We start from the raw sequence: 17,449 nt of genomic DNA on the forward strand, positions 1-17,449 counted from the left end.
GGTTTCTTAAATAACTTTTTTAAACAGTTTTCTGACATTGCCATAGTTCATGTGTTTAGTTTGGCAGTGAGCTCCTTCTCATCAAGCAGCCTCATGGACACGTGGAAACGGTTTTTCTGTGGTTTTATTCTCTGCTGTGATGCTTTTTAAGTCTATTGTTGAAAATATTAGCACACCAGAGACAAACAGCCAGATGATGGGACAGACTGAAATACATGCAGAATGTGGACATAAGGAGAGGTACCATAAGAGAAACGGGGGTAGAAAGAATGTAGTGATTGATGACTAAAGACAAGTGCTGGCAAACAAAACTGTGAGTCATGTTTTGTTAAAATATCGTACACAATTTCTTGATATAAAAGAAGGAGGTATTCTTACATTTAGGATGTCTTGGATATAGTTTTAAAGTGTTCATGACAATAATTATGACACTTCATCCTATACATCCTATACACTTCATCCTTCATCCTGTTTCAAAGCAGTGTGACATTTCATGTAGACCTGAACGCCACAATGAGAGCAACACATGCAGGTGGAGGATGGAGGCGTTTGGGCTGACCTACAAGTGAATGCCATCGGATCTCCTGAAATCAGAGACCAGCTGCTGTCCGCTGGGTCCAGTGAGAACAAAGCCAACAACAAGACCGGACCCGGCTAACACCTGAAAGACAACAGGACCCAGATCACATCTCCACTTTCTCCACAGCCTCATCCCCAACACAACAAGGTTTACTGACACTCTCTGCTAAAACGTTTCTGACAGTCAAATTAAAGCAACAACATAATAACCCACATATAGAAAGTGGTCAGTTTATGCTGCAGCAAAATTCACTTCTACTGTACACTAAACTTCTACACCACAGTGGTTTCGCGATGCACCGGCGTCGCACTCGGAGTGCACCAGGCCTCCCGCTCCAAGTCAGCTGGGATAGGCTCCAGTAACCCCGTGACCCGCAACAGCGGAAGTCTTTCTAAAATGTATTTATTCATAAAGCAGCGTAAAATGACTCGTAGTTTTTTAATGTACACACAATACAGTATATGTCTTGATATTATCATGAAATTCAGATGCAGTCTTCAACCGAGCAGGAAGCTGTGAGTGTAGCTGTGACGACCATCTGAGTGAAGCGTTGAGAAGATGCATCGAATCAAGCGAACGACACCTCTGGGACCAGGTTTCAACACCTTCACCGCTGAGGGGGGTGGCTGATGGGTACAGTAATGTGTGTGAAGCGTGTTGAGTAATCTGTCGTTTTGAAGGGGCTGGTAGGAACCACAGTACAATCGCCGGTGCGGCGATAAGAGGTGTTGCAATGCAAAGATCATTGCCATAAAGTCACAAAGGTCAATCATGCAAAACAAGAGACTTAGTAACAATTATGTGAAGTTAAATATAGAAACAAATATGTATATTTTGCATTTTTCTTTAAAGGAAATGAATCATGTTGCTATAATTTTTTTTATTTAAGTATGTTTATGTTTGCACTGAAATAGCATCTTAGTATGTTTATATGGGAGGTATTTTTCTCCCTCTTCAGCAGCGACAATGATAGTTTACTTATCTACAAGATCAAAGTTCACTAGTTTTTAGTTAGCTATTACCCAGCAACTGTAACAAAGCTGTTTAGAATAAACACATTCTTTTATTTTTTACTGATCCTGTTAGAAAGGCAAAGAGAATGATAGAGAAAATGTATCGTCTACCTGATATTCAACTTCCATGCTGTCATTCCTAATGGCTGTTTGGTAAAAACACTCTGTCCTGCCAGCAGGCAACAGAAATGTTAATTCCATACGTTGGTTTGGCCCAAAGCCCAAGGTCATCCCCACGGCCAGAATCAAATATGCCAGCGAACAGAACTCTGCAGACATCATCATCGTCCCCCGCAGGTAGTGCATAGTCCATTTATTCCCTTTTCACTGACTTTGAGCGACCCTCTTCAATATTTTACATACATAAAATATCAAAGTTTCTACTAATATAGTTAACTTTTATACCCTATTGTTTGAAGAATAAACTTGATTAAAGCTGAAGATCTGGAGCCACCTCTGAGTCAATCATTCTGGACTGCAGCCACATGCAAAAGTGTGACGAGTGACGAGGTGCAATCTGCCCTCCCCATGCAGTTCTAGTTGCCTGAAGGTGTCCACTGATACACAGACCCACACTGCAGTTAGTAAAAAAAAAAAAAAATTTATATATATATATATATATATATATATATATATGACCAGAAAGGTCATATATATATATATATATATATATATATATATATATATATATATATATATATATATATATATATATATATATATATATATATATATAAATTTTTATATATATATAAATTTTTATATATATATAAATTTTTATATATATATATTTTACTAACTGCAGTGTGGGTCTGTGTATCAGTATCATTTATTTCTTTATGTTTTTTCTCTCTCGTACCTCCATTTACACTTTTTTTTAACGTCATCTTCCGTTCTGTAGGGGAAACTATAGAGGAATTGATGTCACAAATGTCTCAACAACAGAGAGAATACAAATAAAGTGACCAATCCAGGATTTTTATGCATGGATTAATGTTGAATTGATTCCTGTTTCTCTCTATGAACAGAATAGACCATTATTAGTTCGTAGCTAATCCTTAGAGATGAATTCCTCAATGCAGGTTTTATTACTATCGCCTATTTGTCTGTACTTCTACCACTATGTTGAACTTATAAATATTTTTATAACCATCTCAATATTGACAGCATATTTACACTCTGTTTCTCCTTTTTACTAGCAGACTGAACGTACTGCTGTCTCTCATTCATTTCATTCATTCACTTACATATCAGGATTTTATTCTATTCCGTGCAGCCAGGCTCAAAGGTGAACATTTAACAAAAACAAAGCAGGTGGCTGAGATTCGAACTAAACTCCTTTCTGGTCAAAAGCTGCTGACAGGCTGTAAATAGAGTGACAGAGTGTGTATGTATGCAAAGAGGAAATGTTATTTCAATGCTGTGTGTGTGTGTGTGTGTGTGTGTGTGTGTGTGTGTGTGTGTGTGTGTGTGTGTGTGTGTGTGTGGCGGGTGTGTGTGTGATGATGATGTACTTAATGATGACACCTTCACTTCACTTTCAGGCTTTGTAAGATTGATTCTGTTCATATAAATCACATTAGTCTGGTGTTGATGTTTCCCGTGTCTGTTTGCAGACTCAGAGCGTTCACTGAGAGCTTTGGTCATACATGTCAAGACTTCTGTATCTGACTCTGACGGCTCATCTCCTCTTGAACCAACCACGAGTGAGCACACCCATTTCACCGCTTTCCCCCCATCTGTCTGTAAAGTCTCCTTTAGTCTCCATAGCCTCAGTGAAGCAATAACCTCTGACAGCTTGTGGAAGATATTTTCCCGTTGTTTTGACCTTCCCCCACACACAAACTGTATTACTACTGCAGGTATGATACAGAGTGGGAATCCCTCCGTGTATATGGTGGACAGCAGCGTCAGCTGGCCCCCGGGGCCACACAAGCTGAGCCACGGGCGATGGCGTTCCATGGGGGCGCAGAACCTGCTCTTCCTGCTGGTAAGCGTGGCGTTGGGCGGCATGGCCATTGAAGCTTACTTCATCTACCGCCTCTACCACCCCGAATCTGTGAGTATCAGCCTCTGTCTGTATCTGCCTACCATGACAGTTACAGTCAACATCATGAGTTACCATTCATTTTTCTTTAAATGTGACTTTTTAGCTCTTGGAGTACCTGAGTCCTGCATATGTATACTGTATGTATGCTTTATATAATATTTTATGTATAAATTTAACTACTTGAATTAAACTTAGGCAAGTACATTGAGATTTTACCTTTATTTTTAAGGTTAAATCTCAGCATAAAATACAAAAATGAACGATGCCGGAATTTAAATTGACATCATGAAATGTCAATAAATCAGCACACAAGTTCTGCCGTTGAGAAAGTTACTATAAAATCAGGATTCTGATGAGGTTTTGCGAGGTTTTATTTATTACTTACAGAATTTCTATAAGACCAAGTTGTGTAGGCTGTGAAGACGATTACACCTGCTGATATAACATTCTACATTGAGCCTCATGTAATGTGTGCCAAACGCCACGATAGGTTTCGCTTGTACTGCGACACAAAGACAAGCGGAATCCAAAAAGACAACCCCCCAAAAAATCAATTTGATCAAATGAATAGCTGTTTTCACCAAAATCTGCTGACAATGAAATTATTTTACTATAATGGGGAAGAGACTGGGTAAGAGATGGAGAAGTAACTTCATGTCCAGCCTATTCTGAGAAGTCCTGTGACGTCTCTGGGTGACGAGGATAAATGTTCATCGTGATGAAAGCTGTCTCGTGTCGCTGCAACTCATTTTCCTGAGCAGCTACATTAACATGTTTATTTCATCGGAAAATGTTTGGCAAACAGGAGAACAGTGCTGACAAAAAGAAACAGTGGGGAACAGGAAGTGGTCTGAACTTTTAGTTCATTACCGGAGAGACGGGCCTGTCCTACTGAGAGTCAATATCACAGAAATTGAAAGTAGACAATGTGACTCTTTCACCATAATTCAGATTTGGAGAAACTTGTAGAAAATTATTCACAACTTCTTCACATGATCACATCCACCAGTGACGCATCACTTACGTACTTGCATGTGCACACGTAAACATACACAGAGATGAAATTTCTACCTTTTTTTTTTTTTCTTGTTGCAGGCCATGTCGGCATCATCATCTAAAGTCATAGCAGGTATGTCTAGTTTTAAGTTTTCAACTTAAACTGATCCATCTCCTCAGGTTGTTTCATTTAAACACATTTACTCCTCTGACAGCTGAACAAGTGACTTCACCCGTTAAAAGGCCCAGTCCTCAAATTTTGCCATCCAAACCCGTTGCACACCTGACAGGTGAGATCAGTGCTGATGGTATAGACAGCAAAATAAATAGTTCTGGAAATTAAAATTAAAATCCATGAGTTCAAAGCTAATGTTTTAAATGAGTCTGAATTGACTTGGCTGCTGTTTTATTTTATTTATTTACTAATTCCCCCCCCCCCCAGATGGCCAAGATGCAGTTCATGGAAGTAAAATCATGGCATGGAGCATGATTGCAGACCCTCTCTGCTATGACATGCATTACAAAGATGGATTTCTTTTTATCCAGAAGGAAGGCTTTTATTATGTCTATTCTAAGATTTCATTCTTATTCAACAATGTATTTTACCACTCTGTAGAATTAAACACTAAACTTTACTTAGGGGAAAGTATTACCCTTCTGATGTCCAGGAAACACTCAACAAAGATCCGCCACACGTTATCCAATAGCTACCTGGGTGGAGTGTTCCACCTCCGAAAAGATGATGCAATCTTTGTGAAAGTGAGTAACACCTCGCAAATTATGCAAAGCAAATCATTTGAGAATGTATTTGGTGCATTTATGGTATAAATACCACATTTATGTACCAATATGAGTCTCTCTGTTGGAAGGGAGGGTATAGAAATGTAGATAAAAGCTTTTTTGTAAATGTTAAATGTTATGAGGCTTCTGATGCTATATTCAGATTTCACTTTTTATATTATTACTTTTATACTTGCTGTACTTTACATTTAATTAACTGAATGTTAAATATTAGTTAATGAGAAATAAGATTGAATTTGACAAGACTGAATAGTTGATCTTATAATAAAGTTATTACTTATTTTCATGCTAAATTAATATTTTCTGACATGGCTTTTCATGATACAAATCGAGTATTTATTTGTTTCACAAGAATGAATGGCATACTTGCAATAATCCTACTCTATTCATGTGCAATAATGTAAATAAAATAATTAAATAAACAAAATGATTCATACTTCTTGTTTGCTGGCTGAAAGGAGCTACTGTGTACATACAGGCTTGTGTGTGTCTGCAAATGTTTCACTATTCAGTCCAACAGCACAACCTAGTATTCTGCAGACGCGTCCTTTTTAACACCACAAAGAACATTTGCTACTTAATAGGTCATCCACCTTTAACCAGCCTGATCATGCTACAATACTGGTTTTGCATTAAATGCAGTTCTGCAGGGGGGTAAGAATGATCAGTATGCTGTAATCTACTGTCGTGCAACATATTACAGTGATGAGTGTATATTAATAGTGACGAGTGCCCACGCACACAAAAGAAGCCAGTCTCATTACCCTACGGAGCTTCTTCTTGCGTCTCACAAACAATTGCTGTTACACTTTCCCCTCAGTGGCGTCGGTTCAAAGATGCTGCTTCTGAAAACACCCACAGGGTTGTAAACTGAAGAGGAAGTGGTGGAGCTGGGGGGGTATCGTTGTGAGGGAGGGAAGCGGTGTCAGCAGACTGCCTGACTCACTTTCAACCCGAGATCTTGAGAACGATGGCTGCTGAAAGCATGCTCTAGCAGGAGTATGGTATGCATGTGTGTAAGTGGAATCAGAAGTGACCCCCCAGTCAGGCATTTTACACAGTCATGCATTTCCTTTCACATATATCTAAATGTATGTGTGAGTCATCATGGCCCAGAGCTGGAAAACCCAATATGTGTTGGGGTGCAGTAACAATGGAGGGCGTATCTAAAGCTAGTCTAAATCAAATTATTCAACGATGAAACAAACATAGTTCACTGATAAAGTGGAATTGAGTCGATGATGTTGATATCAAATTTTTTCCTCTACTGCTTTGGGAATAGAGCATTATCAGTCTGTCCTATTTAAGGCCTTAAAAAAAGACCAAGATGTCAGACAGATGAATAGTCCACAGCTAAATGCTGTCCCCTTGTGTTCCACACATGAGGTAGACTTATGGCGAGGACGGACGTTTAAGGGATCAGAGTGCAAGCTTTGCTCATGCATATTTGATGTCATTGTAATTTTTCGGTATAAAGTAACGTGGCATAGTGTTTCTTATTAACAATCTTCTCCTTCAGCTTGAATCACAAGCAATCTCTTCGTTATGAATAGTCGTATATTACTTGGCATAAAAATAGCAGCATATTAGAGAAAAGATTCAGAACATAGGCTGACATGAAAAAGGATGAGACACAGCGGCGACCCCTAACGGGACAAGCTGAAATCATGTTAAATGACGTTCGGGTGAAAATGATGGAAAGACGAACTTGATGAACTTGATGTGTTCAACTCAAATTGAACACACTGATTTCACACTTTCCATATCAGACAATGGAAAATAAACAAAGGAACAAACCAACCCATGCATATGACTAATGGAAAACTGTGTTGGCAACAGCTAATAGACAGGTTTATATGTGGCACACCACAGCTGAGGTTAGCAAAGATAGAGTTCGGATGAATAGTAATACAGAGACTGAGTCCTGGTCGCTCAGATTACCAAATGACCTTTCAACATATAGCGTGCCATTTGTTATGAAGTAGGTGGGAAGATATAAATATTGTATTTTGTATTTTATTATTTTCTTGTCTCTATTTAGACTCTAGATGATAAATTCTTTGACAGCATAAAGCGGGGGAGGGGGGAGAGGGGGGGGGCTCCTGTGTGTCTTCCTATTGCTGATCCATAACCTGCGGGGTCCCGCTGTTAATATATGACTTCTCACTTTCACTTAACTGTATATCCAGGATCTCAAAAACAACTCAAGTCCAAACAAACTAGCGAAAATTTGAAATTGCATGTATTCTGTTGAGTGTCATATGGAGGTTTTACAATGTTAAATATAATCAAAAGTATCAACAAAATACAGATTTAATCAAAACCCTGTCATTTTTTCAGGGTAGTAGTAACATAGTCAGACGTAAAGACGAAGGTTTCATGGTTCTCAGAACACATGCCGTGCGATTTTGAATCATACTATCATACAAACATCAGTATGAGGTGACCCTATTCCTAACATGATATAAACTTCTATAAACACTGGACAAAACCAAATACTCATTTTGACACACTCTGTAACTCTCAGTATAAACCCTCAAGATTAATGATTTCACATCAACAGAAATACCTCGAACTGTAAGCTGAAGTTCACTCAGTAACATGTCGGCATATTAGTTATTTCTAACTATTAAATTATTATTTATTTTGTTCTTTTGTTGTTTTGTTTGTTGTTTGTAGTACACTTATGGTTTGTTAGGGTCTAGGGTTAAAGAGAACTCAGGTTGGTGTGGTCTTTGTTGCTTGACTTGTCTGGTAACCTCTAGGTGAATGTGTCCATTCTGGTTTACAGTAGATAATAGTTAAACCAAGAAAAGTGATATAGAAGGCCAGTCTTTTAATAACTTTAGTAGTACAGTAGTATAACAATAACATTTTTATTTTTTATTATTTAATAGAAATAAAAATGCAGTTAACATTCTGTAAATATATGGTCATGTAATTAAACATCTATGTGGTGGACAGTTACAAGAAAGCTGTACCCATAGTGAAAAACATATTTATGTTATAAAATTAATAATATTGTAAATATAATAAAAAAATTAAGAAAATAAAAAATACAAGTGTTTACAGGTCGGATTCTGTAATTAATTTTCTTAAAAAATCTGCAGCGTAAAAGTTGTACAGCGTGTCTAGAGTTACCAGTACTTCCCATGTACTGTAGGAGTGACTGTGAGACTAAATGGTTGTGTGATGACCTGGTGGATCATCCATGCTGTAACCTACAGTCATGGCAGGGTCCAGCACATGATATGAGTGTCCTTCAAATGGATGGATTTGTTCTTAAATTCATAACAACCATGTCGAACAAGTCATAAAAGCACATTACAAAAGCAAGTGAAAAATTACATTACAGAAACTCACTGACACCATTTATATGTACAGTACATGCAATGACATACATAGTCACACAGTGACATACATTCATTGGTTATTCACTGACATGTCTGTGGAATCTTCTTAAATACATTGTGTTATTGTGAAAATTTCAGGTTCAAACTAAAAATAAATAAACATAAATACACAAGAAATAAATCATCAGGTAGCAAATAATTGTTGTTCAAAAACATTTGCCTGATGATAAATGCTATGTAATACAACTCAGATTAACACATTCTTGCTGATAACTGGAATACAATTTAAAGAAACTTGAGCAGAGTCAGTCTCACTGAGTCTTTAGTGCCACAGCAGAGGAACAGACCTGTAGTGTTGATGTCAATCCTGAGCTGCTGTATGACTAATTTGTTCAAGAGACCCAAACAATACGTTAAAATAAACTTAAGTTAGGCTACACTTCTTATCAGTTCAGAATGTGTTGTGTGATGTTAACATCCGGCCTGTGGATAGCACACATCTCTACTGAGTCCAGCCTTTTCTTCTAGCAAGACCGTTACATGATTGATGTGGATCTGAAGAGTATGCCCATATATGCATTTGAGCAGGTTTGCTGCCAATGCTTCCCCAGAGCTGGACAAGTGCCTACAACATGGAATGGTCTCCAAATATATATTAAAATTCAGATTAATTAGCTTTATTCTCATCATACAACGGTACAATGAGATGCTGCCCCCTGAGTTCGCCGTCACAAACGGCCAACATAACCTCAAGTTCCTTAGAAGCATGTTTTTTCCTGATGGTGGGGGGAAACTGGAATACCTGGAGAAAAGCCATTCAGACATGGACAAAACATGCATGCCGATGGCATATGTTACACAATTATATATGTGTAACATATCAGAGCTGCATCTATGGCTTGTATAAGTAGACGATATCAAGGTGGGTGAGGGATTCGGTTTCATCAAGTTTATTGTTTGGCAGGTTGCTGCTGAACTCCAGGGTGCTTCCAGCGCTCAGGACTTCTACCTTTCCAAGGAGGCCTGTGCTGCATGTGCTGTTGTTAATCCAGCCCTGAAGTAGAACGTTGTTTTCGTATGACAGACTGACCGTGCATTCCGATCCCGTTGTTCCATAGCACGGACATTCAGATCTCTTCAACGTCACCTGAAGATTCAGAAGGTAATATCCATCCTGACCTATTTCCAGATCTGTCCCCTCTTCTGAAATGAGGCTGACACTTGGATTCTTTGCTTGCCATTTGATTTGTCCGTTGACTGTTGGTAATAGAAAAGCTGCTATGAGTGGAGAGGTTTTTTTTCTAAAACCTACGTCTATATCTTTGTGAACTGAATTATTCCAATTTACCTTCAGTCGCCCTGTAGGTCACCATCTTTCCTTTGCCCAAGAGAAGCTCATCTTTAATGGGGGGAGGCTGAAAGACAGAGTTCTGTTAATCTGTTTTTAAATGTGGTCACTGATTCAGAGGTGACCTAAGGGCAAGCTAAAGAGGTGTTAAATGTTTGTGAATGTGATGACAATATCACATCTCTTTAAAAAGTGACAACAGCACACATAAATTATTTTCAGAAGGAAAATAAAGAGACACAGTTAGGTCTATTGCGATTTCCCCGAATGTGGTATTGACGTCATTATGTTTCCTCCAGCAAGGGAGGACAGTGGTTAGACTATCTGACATTAGCAAATGAGAGGAAGAAGTTGAAATAAAACCAAATAGCAATCAAGAAATAATTGTGAGTCAAGAATAATGGGTTTCTAAAAAATCTGTTAATCAGCAGCAACATTGGTGTTTTATTCGTGAGAATGCGTTACGTAACACAGTGAGGTTAAGCGCTGGAGCACACAATCTGAAGCTGTGGTTCTTCTTACCGAAGGCGTCCCATTTGTTTGGGGAAGCACTTTCTGTTGCGCTGCTGTGTCACTTCTGTTCAGAGACTAAAGGAAGAAACAGAAAACAAGCTTGGGATTAATGTTACTGTTAGAGTTTTTGGACATCAAACATTCCCTGGAATAAAGATCGCAGGTGAAGGAATTCAGTTCTAGTTCTCTATTACTCTGTTTAGCAAAATTCTAAATTCCATTAGAACTGTTCCCCTACACGTAGAAATGTTACGCTTTCACTACCAAACTTACATTTCCTACACATCAAAGCATGTTGTGATATTTGGGTCGCTCTGCACTCTTCTGTGTGAATTGAAAGTTTTCTATTTGAACATGATTCAAAATCTGTCAGTGTTTAGGAGTCACAATGAGGGTCTCTGTAACCAGCTGCAAACCACAAAGGGTGTCATTTTGATCAGCTTTGCCACTAAAAAAAACCACAAGAAAGAACAGCTGCACTGCACAGGTGTTCGTACACCAAGCAGTTCTGATAAACGTATCATAATATTCATTAAAAAGCGATGAGAGACAGTAAAAGTATAGCTTACACTGTAAAGTTTGTAACATATCATTTAAGACAATAAGCTGTTATAACAATTGGTAACTTCAGACTTCAGAATTTGAAGAAGTCTCACCATGAAGTGATGTCCAGCAGTGAAGAAGAGGATGATGATCACAGCCTGTATAATGGAAAGGATGGTGATCCACAGCAGCAGGAGATGGATCAGGGAGCGCTGGGTGGGATGTGACATCGTCAGCACAATGGAAGGCTCAAAGCATCTGATTTTGGGGAGCACAGCCAGCTAGATGAAGAGCTGATGACAGGTCTTGAGTTGCCTCTCCAATGCATCAAAGTAGTTTGTGTGTGCTTGCTTCCTGAGCTCAGTGTGTGCATGAGATGAGGACTTTTTAAAAAAAAAATATGATCGACTGCGTTAGGACATGCCCTGGAGGTATTTGTAGAACAAAGAGGAATCCATATGGTAATTTCCCCTGTATTGAAGACAAACACCATGGTGGGCAGGGAGCTACATTTTGGGACTGGCCCTACTCTCCTACACACCAACACTCACACCAAATAGAGGAACTAGTCTTGCTGCTAGACAGAGAATGGAGGAGTGGTGAACTTTGGCCTTCTGAATAGTGTTTTTGAGTACTTTTTATATTTTGTTTTTGAAAGCCATTGCATTTGACAGTTTTGAACCTGTTTCCTCTTTTGTTTTTTAGAGCGTTATATAGTTATCTTAATAATGGTGGAATTAATATAATACATTGATAATTATTTAGTGAAAAGATCAAACGCAGGTGGAGAGTAATTGCAACCACTATCGTAGGCTTACAATATAATATAATATAATATAATATAATATAATATAATATAATATAATATAATATAATATAATATAATATAATATAATATAATATAATATAATATAATATAATATAATAGAGAAAGAGAAAGTAGGGAGGAACTTTATTGATCCCTTAGGGAAGTTCCGTCAGGGAAATTAACTTCTCCGTCGCACACAAAAAACACAGAAAAAGCACACAGAAAGCACCAGCACATAAAAAGTAGTAGAAATCTACCAACACCAAATACAAAGAGTAATAAATAACCCATCAAGAATATACAAATAAAAAGGCATAAATAGGCATAGGAATAAAAAGGCATAAATAAACAGGCCTAGTTAGGTATGGGTAGAGTGATATAATATAATATACAGTGCGCCCTCGCTACTCGTGGTTTTTGCGTTTCAGCTCTATTAATTCATTCATTTGAGTATTTTCATTCTTCTTATCCTTTTGGCTTTTTCCTTCAGGGGTCGCCACAGCGAATCAATTGCCTGAGTCTGACCCTGTCTTTGAGTATTTTCATTAATGTCTCTTGTCATCTAATCCATTATTATTATTATTATTATTATTATTATTATTTCAGATCCTTTTCCACCTCCCTGTATTCACCTAAGCTCCTCCCCCTCACCTGTGTTTCCTCACCTGTAACCCATAATCCAACACCCTACATATCCTCTGCTCAGCCCTCAGCCCCCCCCCCCCCCGATTGTTAGCACTTGTACTACAGTATTGTCCAGCATTCCTGTTTCTTGCTTGAATAACCTGTACTGATCTGCCTGTTGTCTGCTCCTCTTTGGACTTGTTTGCCTGTTTGGACTGATTACCTGTTATCCTGAAGTCTACTTGGAATTAAACACAAACTTCAATCTGCATCTGCCTACTTTCCCTTTGTGCTTTTGGGTTCCTTAAATTTTAAACATTAAAACAAGTCCATACTTTAAATTTCAGGAATAAATAACTGATTTTATTGCATTAAATATAATTCAGCATTTCATACTTTATGTGATATATCAATTTAGGGTAGGAACTGCACCAAGCAAAAACCACATTTTAAAAATGCCCTGATGTGTTGTTTACTTTTCACACCTCCTGAAAATTCCCATCTACTTTTAAATTCTAGTTGAGGTCAGTCGAGATGGTTTCACCATCTCTGTTTTGCACGTCAGGGAAAGTTTAATCGCAGAAAAACAGGATGGATGTTGGTTCAGGTATGTGCCATCACACTGCATGGAGGCTCAAAGAGTAAATGACACCTGTGTTTGGTTACTTGTACTGGTGGCTTTCAAATAACACAACAAAGAAATGACATGCCCATACAAGTTCCACAGTGGTTGAAAACTTTAACATCTGCTGCAGATCAGTGGAATTATATTTCAACAAAATGATGGTAGATAAAAGCTATTATTTGAATAGGGTGGAAAAAGCAGAAGTGCGGTTGTATTGTTGTGAGTCAGCAGTATCCAGTCATGTGCAAGTTTACAATATACTGAGAAATCCCACATATTTCACTGATGATGCTTTCTCTGTGATTAAGGTTTTTTTTTGCATTGTTGGGGCGTAAAATCATTTCCAAGTAAAACTCCATACACGGATGCAGCATTGACTGATTCCACAACCATAGTGTAAACTTGATATAATAGCTGCAAACTGAAAAATTACTATTTCCAGAAACAACAGGAACAAGATTGTTCGTGTGGTTAATGTTGTTCACCATTGGCCATATGACGTGTTAATACCAATCTTTACGGAGACTGTGACACTAACACAGGTTGTCAAAGACAGGCAGTGTGTGTCTGTGGGCTATAGGGTGTATGCTTCCATACACCAGGACAATGCCTATTTTCAGATTCTTATTTGGTATGGTATGCCTTCGAGGCCAGGATCTTTGAATTCTGTGTCCTCCCCTTAAGCCAGGCACACGAACACTGTTCTTGTGCATCACATTAAGAAGGTCCAAGAGTCCTGAACTATTTGAGGATCCGTGCCTTAAGCATATCATGGCCTTGGCCTTAACCTCAGCCAAAAAGAATAGCAAAATTGTCACAGGGTCTCCAAGAGGTTGTTCATGGTTCATGGGACTATTGTGGTTGCTGGTAGCAAGTGTCAAAATACCCCCAATCCCCCTCTACAAGTGGCCAGTTGACGCGTCTTTTTTTTCTTTCTTTCCTTTTATATCCTGGAATGATCCCTTAGGGGAAATTAATAGCGAACTCTAGTGTTAGTGTCACTGTCATACTTCAGCAGTCTCACACACACACACACACACACACACACACACACACACACACACACACACACACACACACACACACACACACACACACACACACACTGGCACTGGTTCCCAAGCTGGGGAATCAGATGATGAGCTGCTGGTCCAGAAGATGTGTAAGTACAGTGTAGAACTCCACTTGAAAGTGAAAACATTGTTTCACACCATTTGTAGAACTTTTGCCTCGAGGATATCAAGTAAATGAGAGACAGCAAAAGTTAAGGCCTCCTTGCCTAAAGGAATTCATTCAAAATCATAAGGGATTACTAACCACTCGTAAGGAGGTGTTTTTAGTCAGGGGGTGGCAGAGGTATAAAATAAGAGCAGAAAAATAGGTGTCAGTTCCATTGAACATCACCGACAGGAATAAACTCTTGCTATTGAATAAACCGAGCAATTCTTTAATAGCAAGAGTCAATTCTTCTGTAATGGACTGACCACGGCCTGCTATTACATAAGGACCAGGAAAACTGTGAGGCGTCACACCCATCTCTGAAAAAAGGACATTTTTAATTGATTGCTCAAATCCTCTCTCTGGCTCTACAAACATCATGAGATAAAATTTTAATTGATTACATTAAAAATGTTTATTGATGACTATTGAGTGTTGATTTTTTTTTTTAATCTCAAACTGATATACCTGCCATTTCCAAAAGATTATTTTCATTTTTTCTGCTTTGATTATTAATAAAATTTCATAAAAGGAAGGAGTTAATGTTGTGGACATTGGTTCTCTGTTTGATTCTATGTTGCTGAATTGGGTAAATTTTTAATATTTTGAAATTAAGGGTCACATATATTTTCTCTGCAGTTACTTTAAGCCAAGTAGGAGTTATTGCAATTAATCCTGCCATCATTTAGTGCTTTTAAAATTTTTGACAGTTAACTCAAAGAGAAATTACATCTGAATTATGGAAAGTTGACACATTACAAAAGTATCGCATCAATCAAAGATTAAAAGATCACCTCAAAGTGAAACAGCATCTAAATTGTGGAAAGTCAAAACAAGAGAGACTCATCTACCAAAGATTTAAAGATAAATTTAAAGAAGTAACATGTGAATTCTGGAAGGCCTAGACATCGAAAAATAGTTTCATCTCTCAAAAATTAACACAAGATGATAAAACGTCTGAATCTAAAAGAGCGGATTTGGAGATGCAAGGGAAACCGACAACTTTCTGTCAGAGTTTGAAAAACACTTCCAAGATTTTTCTTTGTTCGGGCCAGTTGCTACCTTCATGTGCCATCCTTTTTGGGAAGATGCTGATGTTGATTCATTCGTATCAAAAAATGCAGTACTTTTTCATCTGAACTCTTCTTCAGCTAACGATGAGACATTGACGTCACAAACTGACATTTAGCTGAAGTCCAGAGCTCACGGACAGTTTGGAACTTCTAGTGGAAAAGTACCCCTACATGAGGAAATGTGCTACCTCCTTGACTGAAATATTCTGCTCCACTTATTCATGTCCGTCAACGTTTTCCTACACTTAGTCCAAAAACCATTTCTCCATGACTGATGATCATTTGGAAGTGTGGTTAAGGCTGGATGTCAGCAGCTGATTCCATTCAGTGCAAATCATCAGAGTAAACTTAGGGAATAATAAAACAATGCACATTGTGTTGTGTCGTGCAGCATGGGCTCATGCGCTTATGCAACGTACATTAACATAAATTGTACATATAAAGATTTCTCAATATATTTGTAATAAATATATGTTTTGCATTTTCGTAGTAGGTAGATCTTTTTGACTTGGTCCTTTTATAAGTAACTTGCATGCTAAAAAAGGGTGAGCACCGCGGTCTTACAGCCTCAGTTGGATATCGTTATTGCACGAGTTGCCAGGAGACTCACATCGTCCTTGAGTTCTTTCAGTCAGTGAACCCCCAGGTGGGTGTCTCTCATGACAGTTCTTGGTTTGGCAGTGACATCTGAACAGAAAGCTGGAGAAATGGAAGCTCTGTCAGTATGAGAGGAGCTTTGCTGGTTTCATCAGACTGACTGGGGAGTAGTACTGCATCACAGTCCAGCCTTTCTCCTCAAGGTTCTCTTGGATGCACAATTCAACTGAAACAGAGGGTTTTACATCATTCTTCATTAATCACAGGAGTTATGCTCTAAAAATAACCCAAAATAATCAAAATCTGTGAAGGGCCAGATGAAGGAATGAATTGAAGGAACGGGACAGACCACCCTATGCAGGAACACACAGAGTGAAGGTTTAGTAACAAAAATCTGAACAAACACATTCTATCAAGTACAGTTCAAATTGCAAACATAATTAACAAATAGCTTTAATGTAAATGTGGCTGGAAAATGAAAATATCTCAAAGGTTACAAAGGTTACAAATGATTTTGTAAATTTTAGCAATGTTCAACACCTTACTCTCCTCTATTGTTCTCCACCATTCCATTTTGTTATTTGCAAACATTGAGACACATTCTACCAATAGTAAATACATTAAATGTGAAATTTACCAAAAATGTCAACTATTTATAAAAATAAATCATTGTTATTTACATACAAAATGGAAAATAACTCAAAAACTATAACAGAAAATAACTTAAATCTATTTTATTGCATATTGATATTAAGTCACAGTTTTGCAAATCAATTTGTTTCAGGTTCTGACATGTAGTGTAAATATTTGTTGATTATTATTATTTTTTTTTTTACAACAAATATATAACCAGAAAAGAGAAAACACATCAGGTTTGTTGTATTATCCAGTCATTCATCGACAATGAAGAGAAAAGGTTTTCTTACGGCCAGAGAGACGCTCAGATAGGAAGAACAGCCAATCAGTGTCACTGGATGGACCTGAGGGAACCAGACGTGCCTTGAATTTACACTAGATGGCAGGAAAACTCTCACTATCCTCAGCGAATAAGGTGTCAGAAACAAGTTGGGATTCATCACTGAGTTATAGAATGATAATCACTGATAATCGATTTATTTAAGAAAAAGAAACATGCAGAATTTTTTTTTTTTTTTTTAATTTTTGACAAACTTCCTGGGGTAAAGATAACGTAGTGTAGGACTGTTTTGCCTGTATAGTTTCCTAGACAGTTTCTCAATCAGTAGTCTTTTATTTTTAAGGACACGGATAATCTCATAAAAATGATTGAGCTTTTATGATACAGCAAA

At 37.9% G+C, this 17,449-nt stretch overlaps 2 protein-coding genes and 1 long non-coding RNA gene across 4 annotated transcripts in view; 1 reads left to right on the top strand and 2 right to left on the bottom strand.

The window, feature by feature from the left end:
* tmed1a (transmembrane p24 trafficking protein 1a) overlaps positions 1 to 2,166 on the bottom strand; it is a 5,571-nt gene extending 3,405 nt beyond the window's left edge. The window contains exons 1-2 of the mRNA XM_068337211.1: positions 1,705 to 2,166; positions 564 to 661 (exon numbers count right to left, since the gene is read on the bottom strand). Coding sequence (XP_068193312.1) covers positions 564 to 661; positions 1,705 to 1,899 — 293 coding nt within the window. The 5' untranslated portion in view covers positions 1,900 to 2,166. The remainder of the gene's footprint in view (positions 1 to 563; positions 662 to 1,704) is intronic.
* A 1,114-nt stretch (positions 2,167 to 3,280) lies between these two features.
* On the top strand, positions 3,281 to 5,843 carry tnfsf14 (TNF superfamily member 14). 2 transcript variants are annotated; one of them, XM_068337252.1, is made up of 4 exons: positions 3,287 to 3,652; positions 4,739 to 4,772; positions 4,855 to 4,929; positions 5,082 to 5,843. In XM_068337252.1, exons 1-4 carry the CDS (start codon positions 3,458 to 3,460, stop codon positions 5,465 to 5,467), a joined length of 690 nt encoding a protein of 229 aa, XP_068193353.1. In that variant the 5' UTR covers positions 3,287 to 3,457; the 3' UTR covers positions 5,468 to 5,843. The 2 variants fall into 2 exon arrangements, with proteins under 2 accessions (XP_068193354.1, XP_068193353.1); XM_068337253.1 differs by lacking the exon at positions 5,082 to 5,843 and having other exon boundaries at positions 3,281 to 3,652; positions 4,855 to 5,073.
* A 2,675-nt stretch (positions 5,844 to 8,518) lies between these two features.
* On the bottom strand, positions 8,519 to 11,895 carry LOC137610087 (uncharacterized). Its single transcript, XR_011038408.1, has 4 exons — positions 11,311 to 11,895; positions 10,664 to 10,729; positions 10,142 to 10,208; positions 8,519 to 10,050 (listed from the first exon to the last, which is right to left on the bottom strand). It is a non-coding gene; the product is annotated as an uncharacterized lncRNA (long non-coding RNA).
* Between the last annotated feature and the right edge of the window lie 5,554 nt (positions 11,896 to 17,449).

Source organism: Antennarius striatus, chromosome 16 (assembly GCF_040054535.1).
Source record: "Antennarius striatus isolate MH-2024 chromosome 16, ASM4005453v1, whole genome shotgun sequence".
In the NCBI taxonomy this organism is placed as follows: domain Eukaryota; kingdom Metazoa; phylum Chordata; class Actinopteri; order Lophiiformes; family Antennariidae; genus Antennarius; species Antennarius striatus.

What these genes read in the sequence shown, in the direction of transcription:
- tnfsf14 (XM_068337252.1), top strand. Translation starts at nt 3,458, where the DNA reads ATGATACAGAGTGGGAATCCCTCCGTGTATATGGTGGACAGCAGCGTC. An exon ending in GCCTCTACCACCCCGAATCT is followed by an intron (nt 3,653 to 4,738) that starts GTGAGTATCAGC and finishes TTCTTGTTGCAG; the next exon opens with GCCATGTCGGCATCATCATC. An exon ending in ATCATCTAAAGTCATAGCAG is followed by an intron (nt 4,773 to 4,854) that starts GTATGTCTAGTT and finishes CTCCTCTGACAG; the next exon opens with CTGAACAAGTGACTTCACCC.